The sequence below is a fragment of the Diceros bicornis genome, chromosome 27 (assembly GCF_020826845.1).
Source record: "Diceros bicornis minor isolate mBicDic1 chromosome 27, mDicBic1.mat.cur, whole genome shotgun sequence".
In the NCBI taxonomy this organism is placed as follows: domain Eukaryota; kingdom Metazoa; phylum Chordata; class Mammalia; order Perissodactyla; family Rhinocerotidae; genus Diceros; species Diceros bicornis.
This window is the reverse complement of record NC_080766.1, coordinates 35212872-35235689: the sequence shown is the minus strand read 5'-3', so window position 1 is coordinate 35235689 and position 22818 is coordinate 35212872. Positions and strand designations below refer to the sequence as shown.

The window sequence follows — 22818 nt, the reverse complement described above, 5'->3', positions numbered from 1 at the left end:
CTGCTTTTTTCTAAATCGGAAGTGGCGATATGCTTCTCTGAGTTCCTGACCCTTTGGTGAATGCTGAGTGAGGTTCTCCTGTTATGGTTTTCTCACTCTGTAAAGAACCCCCCAAGTCTGTACACTAAGGAACCACTGTCCTTAGAGTCAAGCCTTCCACTGTAGGCGGCTCATGACTCTCCTGACTTTGAATACACCATCAAGTCCTAATAAATAATGAATACTAATGACAATATCATACACTTATTTGCATTGTACTCCTAATAAAGTCAGAAGGTGAACTGGGGCCACTCCCTAAAAATGGCATATGGCTCTCTAAATAAAGGGCCTTAATGCATTTTATATTTAAACCATAAGGCCATGGGCTCAAACCCAAATTGAGATGGGCTCTGCTCCTTAAGTACCATTCTGGAAAAGTTGTTGAAATATTTATCCATCTATCTGGGTTCAGTGTTCCTGAAGCAGCCCACTGCCCTTATACCACAAGTCGAGTGTGGATCTGTTTGCAAATCCCCTTGACCTGAGGAGGGGCTGCCTGTCAGAAGCAAAGGCAGTCCTTTTGGAAAGTCATTGTCTATGAAACTTCTTGAATGAGAAATAGGAAGAACGACATTGTTTTTAAAAATACGCTCAATTCAAAGATTGATTTCTCTGTGCCCTTGGTCAAGCTCTTACTTTCACCGCTCCTTCTCTCTGTGGCCAAGGGCAAGTTGTTTAACCTCTTTAAGCCTAAAGGGATAATAGTTACAAACTTAATAGGATTATCAAGAGGATTAAATGAGATAACTCATGGAAAGCCCTTGCCACAATGCCTGGCACTCAGAAACAGCTCAATAAATGTTAGAGACCATTATTATTTGTCCACTAAAATTTGCTCAGTCATCATAACCCCATTAGCATAAAGAAAGCTTTCACTTCTGACAAATCAATTCCATAGCTTCCTCTGTTCTCATAGACTAGGAACATTTGATGGATCCCCAGAGGTCAAACCACCTAGTCTCTTGTCTTCAGGTAGATGAGCCCCCAAACCTGTTAAAACCTAGCACTGCCAAAATTCAATGCATTGCTGAGCTGCTGCTAATGCCAGCCAGGCTATTCCTGACATGATAAATTACTTCCTTGACCTACTAAGCCAATAGTATATACACTTATATATTAGTTTTCTTTAAAAAAAATAGAAAAGAACCATGTTTACTTTTAAAGATCCAAAAATTTGTCTCAGAGGGGAATTTAGCTTTTTTCAGGAATGCTGACTTATAACACAAGTCAGAAGTGCCCCCTTTCCTTCTGTTCAAAGCAAAATAAACAGGGCTCCAGCAGAGAGAAGATTCCTATTTCTCAGGATGCTATCGAGGAGTTGTTTGAGGTGTATGTACTTTGGACATCAACATTCTAAAATCTTAAAGATCAACAAAGAGAAGGATATTTTTCTACAGAAGTTTTTATTTTTAGGTTCTGGAGGGGGAAAAAGCTACTTTATAAGCTTCAAGTGATCCAGGAGTTTCTGGATATTTATGCACACTTTTCTTTTTTAGGTCCAGATATTTCAAGCTAAATAAAAAACAAGAAAGTATTCCACTTTTGCTGTATCCATTCTCTATAATATGGGGAAGCAATGTGCATTTGTTGCTTTAGGATAACTTCCTAGTTTGTAGATTAATTTGTATCTAATTTTACTCATAAGAATTCTGGAACACTTTTAAATATAAAGATGACAAGTAACAGAATAACATTCTCATTAAGGAAGCTTTTTCTTTCGCTGCTTTACTTTAAGGCAGTGTCACATTTTCACTAAGGAAACGTCTTTTAAGGAGACTATGATTAATCAAACTTTCATTAATCATGATCTAAAAAAAAAAATCACACACAAAAGTGAAAATAAAACTTTCAAGTAACTTTATTTCCTTCTCACTCCTAGTAACCAAGGGGTTAAACTGAAGTCTTAATCCATTTCCACTCTAATTGGGAAGGGTAGGGGAAAAATCATTTCAGTAACGAAATGAAAATTGCTAGGCTATATATGCCTGAGGCAAAAAGAAAAGGAATGAATTCTCTTGTGAGATTGGTTAGTGAGGGGGAAAAAATCTACATCTCGCACTTCGCTTCATGTCATTCCTCAATTCGCGGGTGTAAATAATTGTCTCCAGAACAGTGTGTGAATCAAGAGAAGGGTTCTGCCCAGGTCTCCTAGAAGGGGTTCACTACGCTGTTTGTCCTTCATTCAGCTAAACTTGGAGCCAGCTCCGTGTGACAACTGAGCATGGTGTTTGCAGCCAAAAAGTGGACCCCCACTGGCATATTTGGAAAATTTCTCTTCTTTCCTCCTCAGTAGTCCATTTCATTATTTGGTGTCTTCAGTGAAAGAAAGTTCTTGACTAAACAAATAGTTCCTATTTTAGAAACTATACAATTTCTGTGGTAAGGAAATAGACTTGATCTAAGATATTTTTCTCTAAAAAATGAGATGCTCCCTAAATTGAGAACTTGACAATTACAGAAGTGATAATTGAATGCTTCTTAAAAATTCTTAAAATCCATATTCATATAAATATTTGATGCATGCCTCTCTTCAAAACTTAGCCTAGAGTGCTATATTTACCAATAATGCTTTTGCAGTTCTCCTCAAGTTGGATATCTTTATATGCATTTGAATTGTTAAGGTAACTGGAGAAGCAAGAAAAATGAGAGTGTTTTAAAGTCATAAACCTCAGTGCACTCATTGGTCATAGTTCAACTAAAAATGGGCTAGAGTTCATTTTGGGGCTCAGTTGTCATCATATGGGCATTCATCTGTTCCTTTGCTCTTGCTATTTTAAAAAAAAAACTACCTGCTCTGCAAAAAATATGTGACAAAAACCCTTAAAGTTTTGTTTGTGTGCTTAAACATTTTTAATAATTTTTGGATGATCTCTGTATATAGCCTTCATTGTATATATAAGTATAAATTGGAAATTAGCTAATAGGTAATACCTATTTTCAGGTGTTTTTGTTTAATTTTGTTAAAAATCATTTTCATTCTTCCTCTCTACCTTTTAAGAAGAAATGAACTCTATAGAATTAGCGCTATTTATTCATTCAAAGAAAGGTAGCAAAATTTGCTTCCTTTTTTGGAAAATGGGTTTGAATTATAGTGTTATTCTAAGCAAGTCTAACACAATCGTATCAAAAAGTTTAAATCTGACGATTTTTTGATTGAGAAATGAACAATGATATTTCATAAGTCTCCCTAAAAATGTTTAATATTCCATTTAGTGTATGGTACATCACCCATAAAAATGTGATTATTACTAGAACATCAATTATACAATATTAATGTAATCTGAAAATACATAACCATTACAATGCAGATTTGAGGATTTTTATAAAACTTAGAAAATGTAATTATGTAATTACATAGAGCGATCACTTCCATTGTTGCTGACTTTTGTAGCTATTTTTTATTTCATACTACTACATGAAATTTTAAAGCTTTTGTGGAGTATAATAATTCCATGACCTCACAAGAAAGCGGGATAATGATAGTCTTAGCCCATTATTCCGTATAAAATTCTGTTTTACAAATCTGAAGATAGAAGGATTAATATAAAAGGATTTGTCTTCTTGTCTAAGTTCCTGGAGAACATTCTAACACCAACATTGGTAATTTATTATGTAATTGATCAATATAGATATCTTAGAAATTCCTTCACAGATAACTACACTTCTTACGCTTGATTCTTAGGTAGACTTCCAGTGTCCAGGAGAGATGGGTGATTTGGCACCCAAGATTTATCTCAAGCTTCTACATTCCTTTCTAAGGAGTTCTGTTGTGGGAAATTTCTCTACAGTCTATATGGGATCATAGATAGGAAAATTTTTATTTCAGTGAAAAAAAAAAGCACCAATTTGAGGTACTAACAGTTATAATAATAATGAAGAGCCTTAAAGCTGTTTATTCTAAAGGAAGAAAACTATGTGGTACATCCACATAATTTTTTTAAATTATTATTTTATGATACAAGACATAGGGAAACCTCACTAATTGGGTTGGCATGAAGAAAACAGAACTAGTGAAAAGGCTGGATTTTAATATTTTTAAATAATTGTAATAACAAATTATTATCAGTAACATCTATGAGTAACTATGTGTTTCTCTCTAATCTCAGTCCTGAGTAAATTATAGAATGGAACAGCATTTCTGTTATTTTCAAGAAGATGCAGAATCTCAAAGTTGTCATTTGTTTGAATCCCAGCTCCTTGGGCCTGCTTGAATGGATAGATATCACTTATGTGAAATTAGAAGGACCGTATGTAAAATGGTAAAGTCATTAAAATGTATTGTGTTGAGTTGATTCTGCGTTCACCTTTGTCCTTCCTTCCCCTCCCCACTCAATCCAAGTTCACTCCAGCCATATGCTGACCTGGGTCAGCCCCAGAGCAGGTTGATTTCTCCCAATTCCAAATGGCATTTATATGTGTTCGTGGAACTGAAAAGCTCCCTTGTGCAAGTCCCTCATTTTGCAGGTGAAGAAACTGAGGCTGGGACAAGGCACATATCTAATTGGCCCTAGGCCACCCAGCTACTAACAGACTGAGGCCTCCTTCCCAGTATCCCTCCATCGTTATGAGACAAGTTGAGTACTCTTGCGTTCAAATATTGGGTTTATGTTGATCGCATGAACGAATGCAGTCATTCATTCAATCATGTCATCAACAACTCTAAAACTTAACTTTTGCTATTGGGATTGAGTGAATGATTACCCAGCCACCATTCCATCATTTGGAGAGAGAGATATATATAATTATATATAAATAATATATTATTAACTGCATATCAGTAATATATAATTAATTATATATTAATAATATTTTTATATATTCATATGCTTACTCCAAGTGTCCAAGAATGAGTTGCTTATGTAGAAATCCAGTTTTAGGGAATTTCCTTTGCCTGTCCTGTTACTCATCATTATTCATATTTAACATCTCACGTGCACCCACTCTGCTCTACCAGCTCACAAAGAGTCACTGGGCTCATTTATCAAACTGACCTATGGTTAATTCCCAATCCTCCTCCCTATGTCTATCAGTTTAAGAACCAGTTAAATTGACTTATCTTGTTATTTTTAAACATAAATGTTGCATAAGGAAAAAAATCATACCTTCCCATTTCATAATTCTCCCAGTGAGAGAGTAAAGACAAATCATAAACATAAAGAATAAAATGAAGTGCTCACTTTGGAGAGGAGAGTTCACTGTGGCATGATGTGAGAAATGAAGAACAAGACTCGTGTTTGTTTATTCTTACATTTTTTCATTTACTTTTTCACTCAACTTTGAAAAATTGTGTTTTGTTTCTAATTCATTGTGGCAGCAATGGTTTTAAATATATTAATGAAAATGCCTCAAGTAAAGCAGACTCTAAAAGTAATAGTTGTTTGATAGACTCTACTCCTATCATCCACCAGAAATCTTTGTTGCTGTAACATTCCCCAATTAGGAGACGCAAAGCCATGGGAAAGTGTGTAGACTCACCTCCCTTTTTCACAAGTGAAGTAGATTTTGAGACGCTTCTTGACACTTGGGTACTTTCCCATAGTGCTTGGATAAGAGAGACACTCAAAGAGGAGTTGAGTTTCATGCACAGAGAGTGATTTCTCAGCCTATCACTTAAAACACACCTTCTATCTACGGCTAATGGAACCAAAGAGAATGTGGAAAAGATCCACGCCCCTTCTAGGGTCCACATCAGCCCCTTGACCTCTGTACTCAGCCCACAAGATTAAGGGGTGGAAACCAGGTGTGTTTGCCCTAAAGAGATGTTCAGACCTTCAAAGTTTCCCACAGCCCCTGAGGAACCAATGGAGTGAGGTAGGCCCAGTGGTTGCTGTCATAGATCTGGCTGCATATTTCTTCTCCTTTGTTATTTCTTCTGAGGGCTGGAAGAAAGAGCAGTGGATCCACTCCATAGCTTAGACCAGGAGCTGCCATGCCGATTTGACCTATTACTGTATTTTAACTGAAAGCTTGCTAGCAAACTGACATATTGAGTGGTTTTTTGAAAAATCTATATGCTATATTTTAAAATAAACCTGTTTATAGGAATTGCTGTTAAGAATGAGTTTAATTTAACCACTTTGCTACTCTATTTTAAAATCACGGCCTATGAAAAATAGAACTTCTTATTCCAATCTGTGTTGCTTGTATGAATTTCATAGAAAACTAGCTTTGCTGGAAAACAAAGGGACAAGAGATGCTTTAGCAATATTCTTTCAGAGCTCAAAGAAACCAAAGCACTATTTTATAGGCTGAGCCATCAGTGGCTGGTAGATGTTAAGTGGAAATGAACAATGCATGCAGTTGCCTTGTGGCCCATCCGCAGCTGTGAAAATGCATTGGTGGTGTTGACAGTGATTAGTAGGCCATTGCTGTTCAGTTATTGTAGCTGTGTGTGTGTGTCCTTCCACCTCTGAGTCAGTCAAGTGATGCTGTAATAAAAATTCTGAACTTTACTTCAGGACAGCTCGGAGGGCAAACGTGAGTCAAGAAAGATGCATTACTTAATGGCCTGCACCAACAGCAGGTTAAAAACAGGGCTTACTTCGGCATTAGCAGAATAGCAGCAAAATAGCTCTTCAGAGTGAACTGTGTTTTGAGTGGTCATTCTAGAAATGCGCTGTCCAGTACCGTAGCGACTAGCCACAAGTGACCATTGAGGATTTGAAACGTGGCTAGACCAAATCGAGACGTGCTATAAACGTAAAATACAAGATTCTCCAAATACCATCACATTGGGAGTTAGGGCTTCAACTATGAATTTGGGGGTGACACATTCAGTCCATCACAACAGTCTAAAAAGTCCAATCAGAGATAGCTTTGATGTCCATTTGCATTTTGCAATGCTGTTTACGAAAACCTTTTAGACACTGCAGTGTAGTGTGTGCTGGGCACAATTTTGGCTGGATACTGAGCAGGTGGCCTTGCCAACTCTGAATGTGGTCTTTGAAGCAGCAGCAACACTGGCATCTTGCTGGAAGAGGCTTCCAACAAGTACTGGGAGCTTGTTGGAAATGCAGAATCTCAGGTCCCACCCAAACCTATTGAATCAGAGTCTTCTCTTAACCAGATCCCCAGGGGCTTCAGAAACACATTCAGTTCATGCAGTGCTGCCTAGAGATTCAAAGAGGAGTATAGACAGCCTCACTGGCAAGGTGTTCAAAAGCTAGTGGTTATGTGTTTGTGTGGGGGGTGAGGGTGAATCAGAAGAGAAGAAGACAATAATACAATCGTCATTGAGGGGGTCTAATAAAAGATACCCTTGCTCCCCAATGACCCAGAACCAACCATGAGACAGGAATCAAAATATCAGCTTTATCGCTGACAAAACTTTTGAAGAACCTGGCTTAGGTGTGTGACTTCCTGCCACTGAACCTCAGAACTGGAGAGCCTTACTCATTAGCACACAGGCAGTGTCTCCCCAAAACGATATGGGGCGGGGAAAGGCAAGCTTGCTGTCCTAGTTTTCTACTGCTGCCAAACTATCAAATTATCACAGTTTCGCAGCTTACACCACACCCGTTCATTAGTTCACAGTTCTGTAGGTCAGAAGTCCAGCTGGGCTCAACTAGTTCCCAGCTCAGGGACTCATGAGGCCCAAAATCAAGGTGTGGACCAGGCTGAGCTCTTATCTGAAGGCTTAAGGAAAATGCACTTCCAGTCTCCTACAGGTTGTTGGCAGAATGCTGTTCCATGCAGCTGTAGGATGGGGTCCTATTTTCTTGCTGGTTGTCAGCCAAGGGTCACCTATAGAGACTGCTCACCTGTTCTTGAAAGTGGCTCCCTCCATCTCCCAGCCAACAATGCAAGCACATCAGATGCTTCTCTGGCCTTACTTCTGCCCCAGCCTGAGAAAATGCTTTGCTTTTAAAGGTCTCATGTGATTAGATTAGGCCCACCAGGATAACCTCCCTTTTGTTTGACTTAACGCCAACTGATTAGCAACCTTAATTACATCAGAAAAATCTCTCTTGCCACGTAACATGACCAGGGCCTGATATCTCATTATATTTTCAGTCCTAGGGATTAGGATGGGAAATCTTGGGGGTTCATTTTAGGATTCTGCCTGCTGTACCTGGTTTCTGTTCCCAAAGCTACTAACCCAGAAATTCAGGCTTTTCTGGTGGAGGACGAATGAAAATGTGGAAAGAGGACAAGAGTTTTACACCAAGGAATGTCAGTCTACATAGAAACCAGGAATGGCATTCCACACAGAAACTTGAAGCCAGGGAAGAATCGGTTCCAACACCTCCCTCTTACCCACCCCAGCCCTCCATATATTCAAACAGCTATAACTAAAGTAAAATATAGTTCAAGGGTCACGCAGAGGACATGGAGACCCTGATGAAGCATATGGTTGGTCCTTAAGAGGAAATGTCACCTGAGGCAGAGGGATCTGACTCCATTCCAAGATGGAGACAGGGAGGGTAGCCCTTAACCATGTGGGACTGTGCTAAAGAGCTTGCACTAAATTTGGGGTGCCTAGGCGATGCATTCTGTGATAGAATCTGCAGAACTGTGGTGTAGGAGATTAATCTGGAAGTACTGTTTGAAATTAATGGAAATCCCTTTTTAGGAGACCTCTGCAAGAGATCTGGTGAGAGATTGCAAGAACTTGAACCAGAATGATGGCAATAGGGATAGAGAAGGGGGATAAATTACAACAAAGAAAGCAGAAAGAGGAATTGGCAACAGATTGGATGAGGTCAAAGACAAATCCATGGATCCAACTCTGGAAACTGGGAGAATGATGGTGCGATGGGGAAAGCAAGAAGAGCTGGTTTGAGGTTGAGCTGATGAGTTCGAACTTCAGTAAAATGTGTATGGCAAGTGTTAATTTTCTCATCTGTCTTCGTCTTAAGCACACACACACCTATGTACACACACTCCCATTTCCTCCCTCCTCCAACAAGCAACTGCCTCCCTCTCCCTACATCCCATTCACTTTCCCATTCTCTGCTCCTCTGAATCTCTTTTAGCAAAGGTTACCATGGCTCCCCTGTAGACAAGTCCAATATAATCCTTTCAGTCTTGGTCCTCATGGCCCCTCCTTGGCTTTTGGGACATGCCTTTCCTCTCAAAAATCCCATCTTCGTTTGGTTTTTAAGACCTGTTTCTCTCCTCTTTCTCTTCCTAGCTCAATCTCCTTGGTTGTTCCATCTTCTTCTCATCAACCCCTTAAATGCTGACCATCTCAAACTCCATCAATGCTCTCTTCTCACTGCACACAGTCTCTGTACATTCAATCTGAAGCTACCGCAGATATGTGAGGACTCTCAACTCAATATTTCCACACTAGACCTCTGCCCTGAACTCCTGTTTTTCCCACCAGCACCTACAATTCTGTTCTGTACATCCAGTGCTGAATCCTGATGTCTACCTCCAAACTTGTCCTCTTCTGGTCTCCTCTACTGCTAGTAATGACACCGGGGCCAGAAATGGAGGAGACTCCTCTCCCTCCCTCACCTCAGCCCCGCCTTCCATCTCCATTGTTTCCACCTTAATGCAGATGCTCACGATTCCTTGTCTGACAACTGCAGTAGCCCCCCTGTTCTTCATCTCTGCCCCCTCCAATTCACCTATCCCCCTCTGACAGGTTTATTTTTCCTAAAATATGTATTAATTATGTTGTTTCCCAGATTTCAAGGCTCTGGTAGAACCCATTGCCCTCATGTTGAAGTTCAGATTTCTCCAGGTTGTGTAAGCTGTGTGTAACTTGTCTGTGTTCATGTCTGCCAGCATTGTGTTATTTATGAGCTGCCACTCCCCAACCTGATCCCAAACCTACACTCCAACTATACTAGCACTGACATGCGGATCTGCTTCACAAATGCATGCCTCTCTCACGCTGATCCTTCTGCCTGGAGTGACTTTTCCCCCTGCCCCTTCCCACCTCCCTAAAGCCTTCCTCTGGCCCTCTCAACCACCTGGTAAAAATCCACCCAACCTCCAAGAGTCAAATCAAAGATCACATCTACTAGGAGAGAAGACTTCCCCAAGCCCACCAGGTGGTGCCGCCCCTTCTTCCTCCTGTGTCTCCTCCCACCACCTCCCTGGACCCTGCCGCATGTCCATCAGCAGCCATGACGCTCCATTGCTCCCCTCTATTTGTGCTTGGTACCAACTAGCCTAGCACCCGGCCTGATACATAGAAAGCATTAGAGGAATGCAGAAGGGAAGAAAATCAAATACTTCATAGCTGGGAAAGTCTTCAAGCTGCCATTTTGAATGAGTGGAGGCAGGAAAAGACTAGAAAGCCATTTTATATTTATTATGAATTTAAAAGCCTCTCAGCCAAACAGACCTTCATCTGCTCCTCAAACTCTGTGGATGGCCTGAAATAACTTCCAGATGTTATCCCTAACTATTTGAGATTTGCATGGTGAAGAATTTCAGGGATATTTTCTGATACAGACCATGAGACAGGGGAGGATAAAAGTGAAAGTTGAGATCAGAGTTTAATTTTTCAGAACTCTATAAAGGACACTCATAAAAATACATCATTGTGGGGCCGGCCCCATGGCTTAGCGGTTAAGTGCGCGCGCTCCCCTACTGGTGGCCCGGGTTCGGATCCCGGGCGCGCACCGACGCACCGATTCTCCGGCCATGCTGAGGCCGCGTCCCACATACAGCAACTAGAAGGATGTGCAGCTATGACATACAACTATCTACTGGGGCTTTGGGGGAAAAATAAATAAAATTATAAAAAAAAAAATACATCATTGTGGTCAAAAAGAAATATAGCTTATCATGCCTTCAGACCCATATGTAGATATGCATGTGTGTGTGTGCGCACAGAGATCAAGAGTGAAGGGACCTTGTCAAATTTCCCAAACTCTCCAAGTGTGAGGTTCCTTGTCTGTGAAATGGTGGTGTTAATGGCGTTGTTGCAAGGATTAGATCAGGCAGGGTATATAAAAGCATTTTGGCCATTGCTTGGCATGTAGTAGCATGCAATGACGGAGAGGAAGAGAGAAAAAGAAACAGAGGGAGGGAGGTAGCTGGAGGATAAGCTAGCCAGATGCAGCTCTCACTGTCGTGAACACACAAGACTTCTCTCTTACAGTTCAGGTTCTAACATCTTTAACATCTCCTTGGGCTAAGCACGTCAAATCTCCACAGGTCCTACTTGACCTACAGAGTATCCACCTCCTCCCCCTGCCTCCTCCCCACCAGCTTAATGGTGTGTGCTGTGTCCTCAAAACTAAGAAAGCTTTCAACAGACAACATGCACCTCTTTCAAAATTCACTCACTTTTGCCTTTGTTCTTAGGTCAAAAAAAATCTTGGCTTTTCTCTCAAAATCACTGAAATATTAGGTGTGTAGTCGAAACACTTGCTTTTCCACTCTGCTCCTATTTCTCAGCCTCAGACACGGAAAGGCTTCTCAGGGTCTCACGAGAGAATTTCCACGGTGATTGATTCCGCTGGGTCTCTTTAGTATAAATTCAGCTGTCTGGTCAACCTTCCTGTTGAGGATTTTCCCCCCCATGCCTATTAAAACTGAACTTACTAACTTCTGGGTACATGTGTTATTTCTTACCTTATCATTCATAATTAGTGCAAATGATTCTTTCCCTGCCCTGTTTTTCTTTAAAAAAATCTTTATGGAGTCATTTTATGTACATGTAAACCGCAATGTTGGTTTTCTTAGGAGACCATACATATTTAATTCCTTTAATCTTTCATCATAGGGCAGTCCTACAGAACTCCTTATTATTTTAGTTGCTCTTTTTGCTTTGGCAAAAACATAAGACTAAGGAGCTGCAAATCTTGTTCTCTTGCCTATTTAAACAGCGTCTGGAAATCTGAAATAATTACCTCCTTTCTTAGTTTTAAAGTTTTTTTAAGCTATATTGATACTAATATTGTGGAGTTGAAAGCTTTAGGTCTGCAGTATCTGAAATACTCAAATCCTAAGGCTTTGAAAAATAGGATTTCCTCCATATTAATCATTCAGTGCTGACCATTATCAATATACAAGGCTGGTAGAGTAATTTCAAATTCAGAATATTATATGTAGATATTCAAGGGAAAGAGAAATAGCTACATATGACTTTGCTTAATGGATTTACCTGTAACTGTATATGCAGCAGTATATAGTAAGCAATTCATAGTTGGAAATTATCAATAACAATTATTTTCAATAATAATTGATATCATCTGTTATTTCAAGATTGAGAAGTTTCAGTATAAATAATCTGCCATCTTAGCAAAGGGAAAGAAAGGAAATCAAGCAAGGAGAAAATATTTCTAAAATGTCCTATCATTGGAAGTAAATGATCATGTTTATCTATCAGTTTGTTTCTTTCAAAAGATGGATTCCAAATTGTTTATTTTCATTGCTTTAAAAAATTCATATTTTTATTTCTTGCATTTAGCCTCTGCTGTATTACAGATTTTTAAATATGTCTGCATTAAGTTAGGGTTTAGTTTTAATTTCACCTCAAATTCTGATTCATTCCTCCACCCTCCAAATGTATTTCTAATGTTCATTAAATAAATCACATTCGCATCACATATAGAGCTGAAAAGAGGTGATTCTATGAAAGATAAAGATTCAGTATCAGCTAGCAATGGAAAACGTTGGTTGAAGGCACATAAAACCATGTGCATATGTAACAGTCCATTTTTTATTTGCTGATTTACTGTTTTAAGTTATTTTTGTGCCAAAACTGGACAATATGCTATAAAAATCTCTAGTGCTAAAAAGTGTGAGAGGCAATAAACTAGCAAAAAAATAAGAGGGGGGAGTTTAGTTTTTATACCTTCATTGATTGCAATTAGAATGAAATTCATCAACTATCAGTAAATTTGGGGCTTGCTGTCAGTATATTCACACAATTATTATTTTCCTACTTTCTATTCTTTCAGAATGTGTACACGGAATGAATCCATCTAGAGACATTCACGGTATGTTAGATTCCAAATTATATTTTTATAAAATATGCACATATATGATTTTTTATCTATGTATCTCTATAAATAACTTATGATATAAACTAACCAAATAATTAAGGTGGGTTTTTTTGCTGATTCAAAAATACTTAAAAGCTGTTCTCCCTATTGTAAATGTCAAACCATATAAAACATTCCAATGAAAGCTTAAATAATGCCCTCAGTCCTACAGCATTTAACACAGGTGCATTCTGCTGTTATTAAATGACAATATGACTCTCAAAAACAAATAGAGCTTGGCTTCTATCTGTTATAACCTAGTTTATTACCTTCATTATAGCATGGCAATGCAAAAATTTTATGAAGGTAAAATGTTTACTAAGCATCCCTAAATTTGAAAAAGATTAATTTTAAATTTTTCTCAGTTTGCTCTTGTGAGCTGCACAATTGACTTACGAAGTCAGAGTGAAATAGTCACACATCAACCACAGCATCCCATGGAAATATTCATATGGAAGAAGTGTGTAGCAGAAGAACTAAAGAATCTCAACCCCAAAGTAATTAGATTTCAACAGGGAAATAATCTCAAAGCCACTCAAGAGGGAAAAAAAGGTTTAATTAAATTCCAGTGTTGAAAACTGGATGTGGTATCCGGCAGGTTATTTGTACATACATTAACTTGTTACTTTTCATCGAAACATTCTCCTCCCCTGTGACATTAGTACCAAAGGCAGCAATTTGGTCCAGAACCACTAGCAAAATACATCCTCTGATTTTTATTTTCATTGAAACGGTCACTGAAAATAGAAATAATTCTTTTAGAAACATTATGTTCTTAGAAATGTAATTTTTAAAATATATTACTCACAGAGGGAAATTCTGATTTAAGAGAATGGTTGAGATTCAAATCCTACCTTTATGTATGTTTTATTTTTGAGAGCATTTTAAAACAGCAAAACTGTAAAATATTTAGATATTTTCTGAGACCACCTACAATTATATATTTACCTAAAGTTGCAGAAGAAAAACGTCAATGAGCTGTTATTGTTTTCCAGTGCAATTGTTATTTTTCTTCCAACTAACCAAATACTACTTTAAAAATTCACTGTGAAAACTTACATTTCATTCCTATTCTGAGCCTTTTTGAAATGTCCCCCGTGCAGCAGATTTGGAAGAATCTGTCACATAGCATTCGCCCAACATACCGCTTCGTTGTATTTTTTATTTTGTATTATAACAAAAGTACATTTTAGTATTATTCCAGGGGAACACCAGGAGTGAATGTGGCAATGTTTCCTTTCCTTCCTCTCTTCGAGAGGCAGAGGAAGGGAAATTCTACATTGCCGCTAAAACGAGCGCTCTCGGTGGAAAGGAATTCTTCATTTCCTACACGATGTTACTGAACTTTATAAGCTCTGTTAAAAGCCGTTCAGACTGAGGGGTTCCCGGCACCTCTTAGCTGAGCCACATGCTGCCTGCTTTCCATTCATTTTAGTTCCTCACTAAGGAAGGCGCAGTGTTTTTTGTTTCTGGTTTTAAAGTGTGCACCGAGCAGGGCGGTTACAGCTCGCGCAGATCCCGGGAACCCCAAATGCCCGGCGGCCCGATTTAGAATAAATCAGCAGTAGCTTTCTTTGCTATTATCGTCCTTGCCGGCGTTCGAACTTGGGATTTATTGGTTGAATCTCTTAGCTGAGTAGCGCCCACCGTGCCGCTCTTGAAAGGCGAAACTTAGTGCATCTATAATTGCAACTCTTTTCTTACCAAGGAAGGGAACTTGACCCTGGCCCGAGAGACTGCCGAGGACAATCCGACCCGCAGCCCCTCGCAGGGTTTAGGGTTTCATACCGCTCGAGCCCCAGAGGAGCCTTCTCTGACCTTTCTGAGCGGCAGATCGCCCCAGTCCGCTATATCCCCGAGTCAGAGCCCATTCTTGCCTTCGCTGCACTCCGGAGCCCCACCCCGCGTCCCCGGGGGTCCCTGGGGATGCGCTTGGAGGCGGCTCCCAGGAGCGCTTGGTTGGCTCTTAAGGGAATGCATTTGAGCCGAAGCAAAGGGTTGCACTTGGAACACGCCTCTAAAGCGAGCAGCGTTGATCCTGGGCAGGGGGCAGCAGACGGGGAGGTTTGGTGACTGCACAATATTTGGAATTGCTCGGCCAAGGCGGAGAGCGGCCGTTTGGGGGGTCTTTACACCTTAAATGAGGTTTCTTCAAAATCATTTAAAAAAAAACACACAAAGGAGTTTTCTATCTGCTAGACCTAATAGAACAAAGTGCAGCTGGATGCTGGGGGGTTCCCGGGAGTGTCAAGGACAGGCCCACCTGGGGAGAAGCGCGGAAGGCAGGACGCAGCCTGCGCCGAGGGCCCGGCGAGGGCGCCCGGGGTGCCTGCAGCACGGACGGCCTGGGGCGGCCGACTTCGGGGTCCGCGCAAAGGGGTTTCGGGAAGAGACCCCCAACGCGGGCCGGTCGGGAGAGCCAACACCCTGCCTGAGATTCCCGCGCCACCAGCTCCGCCGCGGGGGTAGCGGGGGCGGGACGCGGCCGCCCAAGGCTGGCTCCAGCGGCCGTTTCCTGTCGTTTCTCCCCAAACTGAAGTTCTTACAAGAGCGATGCGAAGGCCGCGCGGAGGGCCGGCGGAGCCCCGCGCCGTCGGGGGCGTTCCCGGGCGCACAGCGCGGCCGCCGGGCGCCCGGGGAGGCGAGCGAGGGCTGCTGCTGCCCCCTGGCGTCCGCCCTGAGCCCGCGGCCCGAAGCGCCTCCCCCGCGGCCAGTGTCCGCCTCCCGGCAGCTCGCCGCAGCCCGCCCGGCCGCTCGGGGCCTGGGGCAAGGGAAGCGGCCTGGGCGCCCGGGAAGGCCTCTGCGGCCGACCGCACGGCCCTGGCTTCCGTCAGGCCCCAGCGGCGGAGCCCGCAGAAAGTCTGGCGCGGCAGCCCCCCAGGACCCCAGCCGCGTGTCCGCAGAGGGGCAGGAGGCGGCGGGAGGGAGGGCCCCCGCGGGGACCGAGTGAGGGACCCCCGCTGGGGGTGAAATTGAGGGCTCCTTGAGGAAGGTGGGGAGGGGCTCCTGCGAGGGGGGAGTGGGTGAGCGCCCTCCCCAGGGGATGCGGAGCCCCGCGGGGGACGGCCAGGCTGGGCTCCGTGGGCAGAGAGGGAGCCCCGCGGCGGGGGGGAACGGGCCCTGCGCGCCGGGACGGGGGCGGGGCCCCGTTAAGCTCCGCGAAAATGCCCGCGGCGCCGCGGGGACGGGCCCCGGGAGAAGTTCCCGCCCGCGCGCAGTGCCGGGGTGGGTTCAGCGCCCCGGGCCGCTCGCGGGCACGGGGACAGGGAGAGGAGCCGGGGCCGTTTCCGGGGAGCCGGGGGTGGGTGCGGGGCTCGAGCGACCCGGGCCCGGCGGCGGGCTTCCTCGCCGCCTGCGGAGGAGCCGACGCTCCGAGGACGGGGAGCGAGCCCGGCGGATGCTTTCAACTTTCCTTCCAGCCGCACGTTCTTGGGGGCCTTGTCTGATTAGGAAACTCCTGTGCTCGCCGCTCGGCGCACACAGCCTGAGTGAGGCGCGCTGCGTAATTAAGCCGCAGCCCAGACGCGGCGAAAAACACCAATTAAAGAAAACAAACCGAGAGAGAAAACTAAAAACACAAAACCATGTTGTGAGAGCCGTCTGGCCTCATTAAATGAATCAGCGCCACTTCGCTGCAGCTGCCAACCGGGCCGTGGGGCCGCGCAGAGCCGCTCTCCGGCCGGGCCCTCGGCCCTCCGGCTCCCTCGCGGCCGAATCCCACCCACGCCGGGGAAGCAGAGGCTCGGCCGTGGGCGGCCGCGCAGGGCCTGGAGCCGCTCGGGGACTCCCGCCCCGGGCCCGGGAGCCCCGTGGGGGCCACTGCATCTCCAGGACGCGCGGGGCGCCTCCCTCCGCCTGGTCTACAGGCCCCGGCCGCTCCGGGCGCTGCGCGTAGCCCGAGTCCTCCCCAAGCCGGCCGGCCTCCTCTTTCCACCTCCTCGGTCTCCGGACCGCGGCCGCCCGTGGCGCCCCTGCGCACTGCAGCCCCGCGGCCGCCAGCCGCGCAACCGCGCGCGTCTGCAAAGCCGCAGGGCCGCGGTCTGCACCGGGGCGGGGCCTCGGGCGAGCGTGGGAGCGCGTGAGTGTGTGTGCGTGGATGAGGGCGCGCGAGGAGCGCGGGGTGACCGCGGCGGCCGCGGACTCTCCATCCGGGCTGCATACAGTAGCGCGCGGCGGCGGCGGGGGCGCGCGGGCCAATTCCAGGAGCCCGCGGCCGCGAGCCGCGCCCTGGCTGATACCGGAAAGGCCTGTGATTGGCCGGCGGCCGCCCCTATGCAAACGAGCTGAGGGAATGGAATTCCTCGGGCCGGGCTTACAGTAAAAGCACGTTCATTTCCAGGCACTCTCATTCATAGAGCCAGCGGGCGCAGGCGGGACGGGCGCCCCGCGGCCGGACCCAGCAAGGGTACCACGCTGCCCGGCCCTGCGCCGGCAGGCATCTCTTCCTGGGGCCCCTGGGGACACCAGAAGAAAGTCAACCTTTGCTGCTTCTCCTTGACCTGCGTTGGAGTTTCGATTTGTTTTTTTCTTTCTTTCTTACTTTTGAATGAACTGGTTTCTTGGCTGGATGGTTTAACTTCTTTCCTGGCTGTGAACTTTTCTCCGGTTGTTTCCTTTGACAACTGCAAGAGAAAGTACGCTGTGCTGCGAGGCGAGCCGTGAAGTTGCGTGTGCGTGGCAGTGTGCGTGGGAGTGTGTGCCTGCGTGTGTAACTCGAGCCGCTCTGTCTGTTTCGATCTGCGCTGCAGAGCCTCCTGCAAGGCCCGCTCCACCTGCTGCGGTTACGCGGTGATCGTGGGTATTGGCGTGTCCGCGTAGTTAACCGGCCGGCTCTGGGGCGACGTTGGAGGAAGATCTGATCTCGTACCGCCTGAGTCGGGGCTGACTCAGGGAGTCAGCGTAGACAGTGGCTGGCTTCTGAAGAGTGCGTGTCTGCGTGCGTGTGACTCGGCTGCTGCTCAACTCCCACCAAACCACAGGATCAGCCACAAACTTAACCAACATCCCCAAACCCGAGTTCTCAGATGTGGAGAGCTGTACCCTGAGTGTCATCGACTTGGACCTTATTTTATTTTTTAAGATTAGCTTTTCTTTGAAAAGCTGAATTTTCTGAACTGAGAATTTTGCCAGAATTGGAGAGAACATGACAAGTACTTCTAGCCCAGCCCTTCTCCAACTACTGAAGCTGTTTTTCAAGGCTACTTAAAAAAAATCTGCAGCGAACATTAATGGATTTCTGTTGTGTTTAAATTCTCTACAGATTGTATTGTAAATATTTTATGAAGTAGAGCATATGTATATATTTATATATATATATATGTGCACATACATTAGTAGCACATTTTGGAAGTCTCAGCTCTTGCTTTTGAGGACCGAAGCCTGTTTTGCATGATAAAAGTGGCTCTGAATATGGAAGACACTCGTGTATTTGGTGTTGTGTTGGGACTTTAGACAAAACTCACCTGGGAAAAAACTGACAGGCGATTAACTACTGGAGCTTCCAAACAATGTATTTGCTGGTCCTTCTGCTCTCCGCATAAATATTTTAGGAAGTGTATGGGAATTTTGCCTCCGGGAACTTTTGTAACAGCTAAAGCTGAACTTAAACTCTCAAAGCAAGACTCAGAAGAAGATAGTCTCCCTTGGCATTTGACTTGGGATTCTGGTCGCCTACTTTTTAAGGCACTAAGCGGTCGGTTGCTAGGAGCCCTGACCGAGTCTGAGGCTCATCGGCATAACTAGAACTTGCCCCCTCCTGGACTGTTAGTAAACTTAGTCTTTCCCCTCCCCCAACCCCCCCGCAGCAATAAAGGCCCCGAACTTGTATGTTGGTCTCCCGGGAGCTGCTTGCTGAAGATCCGCGCCCCTGTCGCCGTCTGGTAGGAGCTGTTTGCAGGGTCCTAACTCAATCGGCTTGTTGTGATGCGTATCCCCGTAGATGCCAGCACGAGCCGCCGCTTCACGCCGCCTTCCACCGCGCTGAGCCCGGGCAAGATGAGCGAGGCGCTGCCGCTGGGCGCCCCGGACGCCAGCGCCGCCCTGGCCGGCAAGCTGAGGAGCGGCGACCGCACCATGGTGGAGGTGCTGGCCGACCACCCGGGCGAGCTGGTGCGCACCGACAGCCCCAACTTTCTCTGCTCCGTGCTGCCCACGCACTGGCGCTGCAACAAGACCCTGCCCATCGCTTTCAAGGTACTCGGCCCGGAGCGGGTGGCGGGAGGACGGGCGGAGGCCGGCCGAGGCCGGGGGCGATCCGGGAGGGCAGCGGCCTGGCGGGCGGGGCCGGCTTCTAGGAAGGGGCCGGCGCTGCCCTCGGCGGCCCCTGGTCCATCCCCCTGCGCTCGGGAGACGGGGGATGCTGCGTTGCCGTGGCGACCCTCCCGGGGACCCGCCTCAGCCCGCCAAGGCTGACTCCCGGAGGGCTGAAGAAATCAGGATGCCCCCGAAGACGTCCACAGTGGGCCGGTGGGGACCTCCCTGGCAGGGGTCCTTAGCTTTGATACAAAGTAGGAAAAGTTATAACCCCAGCAAGGACTAGCCTGTCTGCTCCCGTGCTTCTCCCCCACCTCCGGCTTGACTTCCAAACCATCCTGACTCCCTCAGATGGAGGCATCAGGAAATAAAATGGACATACTTTTATACCTTCGGGTCAGTGCAAATAAACTGATAAGGAAAATTGTCAGGGCTTCCCACCGCCACCCCCTCTTAACAGCCCGATACGAATTAGCATGTTCAAAGTCCACAGCGGGCGTAGTTAAGTTTGCAAGTTTTCTGAAGAGTTTTTGCGAGATTCCAGCCCGCTCCTGCCAGAAGCCGCAAGTAGCGAGTCCTGTTTCTTTGCCTGGAACCCTCCTGAACGTTATCACTGGCTCACCTAGATTAAGCCCGGGGCAGCGAAAGGTGACAAAGCTGTCTTGCGCGAGCCTGGAGTCTAATCGCCCGCATTTCTGTTTGAGGAGGGGGCGGCGTGGACCAGGCGGCCTCGGCGGAGCAGCTCCAGAGGGATCCGTTCCCTTTTCACCCCTGATCTTGCCCTAGCTTTCAGCTGCCTTTAAAAACCTTGGCCTTCAACGGGGATATATAAACAACCCCGGGCGTTTTTAAACAACCATCCCACCACCCTGGCCGCAAACAGCAGAAATTTAATTTCGGCGATGGGGACTCGGTTCTTGGGTCTTGGGTGGGATTAAGATGGGGCAGCTTTTTAGTACAATCAGTGCATTTATTGCTGTTCATTTAAAGGGCGAAGGCAGGCAGATGAAAAAAAAGCTGTAAAGATCAGCTACCCTCTCTATTTTTAATCTGGTTAAATATTGTTCCCTTTAAGGGGAGATAAATTTAATATAAGCTTTTTATGGTTCCAGGCCTCGACCGAATCTTGATCTAGTTAACAATGAATAATGTTCACTTTTTTAAGAAGTGCTGTCAGAGTTCTTTATTTTTAAAGCGTTATACAAAGCCTTCCAAACTTAGATTATGATTTCTAAAACAACACAAACAAAATGTGCAGTTGGCTATGTCTTTGGAATTGCCTCCTTTTCCTCTCAGTTTTCTGAAAGCAAGAGTTTTTGAGGGGGATGGAAATGAGGACAGGGTGGACCAGCCCCTGGACTCTTTCCTTTCTCTTCCTCCATGTATGTAGATTTGGGTTGGGAGCCCATTTCAATTTTGTTATTCTAATCCCTTTACATAAACAGACTCAGCCAGCGGATCCCCAAAGCTCTCTCTCTGTGAAGGGGGACCTGACAAGGTTGGGCCCTGGGATCACTTTCAGATAAGAACACAGGGAAGACAGGCTGATAATCAATCAAAGGGTCATTTAAACCGGGGTGCCCCTGACACACCAAGGGAGTGGCTTCTAAGGGATCTGTGGCTTCCTTTGGGGTAAATCAGACTCTCTTCTGGATCTCCCCTCCTCTGCCAGGGAACCCACGCCCACATATATTCAGAAAACTAAGTGATTAATAAAGAATCTTCAGGAGTTGAAGTGATGTAGTTTCTCAAGCCACCCCATGAAAGTATTTATTTTTTTCTAAAAGAATGAAAAAAATTGTATAAATTGCTTTTATGAACCATCAGGGAATTCCTTTTAGCAGAAATCTTAATGATAGAAGTTTCCTTTTAAAAATAGCTTTTGACAATTCACTGAAAAACAAATCTATTTTGTTTTACTGAGTGAGAGTTTGTAGGCTACTAAAAGGTCAAGGTATAGATCTCTTGAGAAAGTTCAAGTAGGTCTTGAGAACATTTGGGGAAGGGAAAGGACAGCAGAGAAATCAGACCACTTGATTAATATCTGTCACCACTCCTGTCCCCGTAAAGAAAGGCCTTTTCTGAAGGATCCCTGCTCGCTGCATAACTGAAGGAGCAGATAAAAATTTTCAGTGAGAGGGGAAATGCAAAGGTTCTGGATAAAAGCAAACCAAACTTAAAACGTGACCGTGGCCCAGCTGATTCACTGTGTGTCCCTCTCCACCCACCCACCTCCTGAGCAGTTTCGACAAAAAATTATTACTTTACAATTTGAATTTTAAATAAGCCTCAGACAACCTCTTTAAGAAGTTAATCAGTACAGAATTATTGTATTCCCTGTAATAAGGAGGAGACAGTGTGAAACTGATAAAATCTGATGACATTGATGAAAAGAGCATTTAAGTGATTCTTTAGGAGTCTTCTGAAATTCTGCGTGTAAATCCTCTGCTTTACTCTTTGAAACTAAAGGGAGATTTAAAATTATGAATTTTCTTTAAAATAGATTAAAATCATCCTAATGGCTTATCCTGGACCCCAAAATGTACCCATCTCTCCATTTTTCCCATGGAATACCTTTATTTTTTTAGCGTAAGACGGATACATATTTTTCTACTGAGAAAATCTTAAATTTGCTACATATTACCCATTATTTACAGAAGCAGCCTAAAAAGCTGTTTGGATGACTTAGGATCTATTTTGTCATAGTGTAATATTACAGTTTGTTTAGGCCCTCGTACACCAGAGTCAGAAGGCATGAACACGCCTTTTGCAAGTTCAAGGGCCTTGGATGCTGACAGTTATATTCTTTTCCTGAGAAAGAAATAAGTAATGTGTCTGTCGTCAAGATCAAGGTCCCTAGCTATGCCTTAAATGTCATCTCAGCTGAATTCTTAAGTTCCACTCCACAGCTTTCTTTGAAACACTGGAAAATTAAGGGATTTGAAATAAATGAATTGTAACTGTAATTTCAGCCTAATTAGAGTTGGTTTAAAATGCCAGTTTGAACTATGAACAGGCTAGCCAGAGCAGTTGAGAGAGATTCATGTAGTATAGAGCAGGGTTGATATTCTGCCCAACTTCCTGATACTGTAAAAACAGAGAAGTAAAACAAAATATGAGATATCCTTTGGCCAGCAAGTCTTTTCTTGTCTGTTTGGTCTGTGTTAAAATGTAAATGTTTGTGTTTCTTTAACTATTGTTTATAGCTTTTCATTCCAGATGCTTCTTTTTTCTGTTTGAAGTTAGGTTTTTTTTTTTTAATTCTCTTTATATTGCCTATCAATGACAAAATCTGTATCAAATTAGCTGATATGTTAGTTTTAATTTTTTTAAAAAAATTTTTAGTCTAAGTGTGCTTTTTAATAATTAGATGATAGGCATTATTAATGTAATTTCACTGGATTTAATATTCTCGCCATTTCCCTGGCCAAAATAATCCCTCCGAGATCAATAAAAGGCCAAGTTAATGATCTTTGAGCACCAAAATATCTTGGACTTCTGCTGCCTTTTTTAACAAGGAAGAAGTGGGAGTTAAACTCCGATTTTTTTGAATCTCAAATTCCAACATCAACAA

The 22818-nt window shown here is 44.4% G+C and overlaps 1 protein-coding gene across 1 annotated transcript in view; it reads left to right on the top strand.

Annotated features, from left to right (window-relative positions):
* Positions 1–17301: 17301 nt before the first annotated feature.
* Positions 17302–22818, top strand: part of RUNX1 (RUNX family transcription factor 1) — a 90960-nt gene continuing 85443 nt past the window's right edge. The window contains exon 1 of the mRNA XM_058523059.1: positions 17302–19184. Within this exon, the coding sequence (XP_058379042.1) occupies positions 18915–19184 (270 nt within the window). The 5' untranslated portion in view covers positions 17302–18914. The remainder of the gene's footprint in view (positions 19185–22818) is intronic.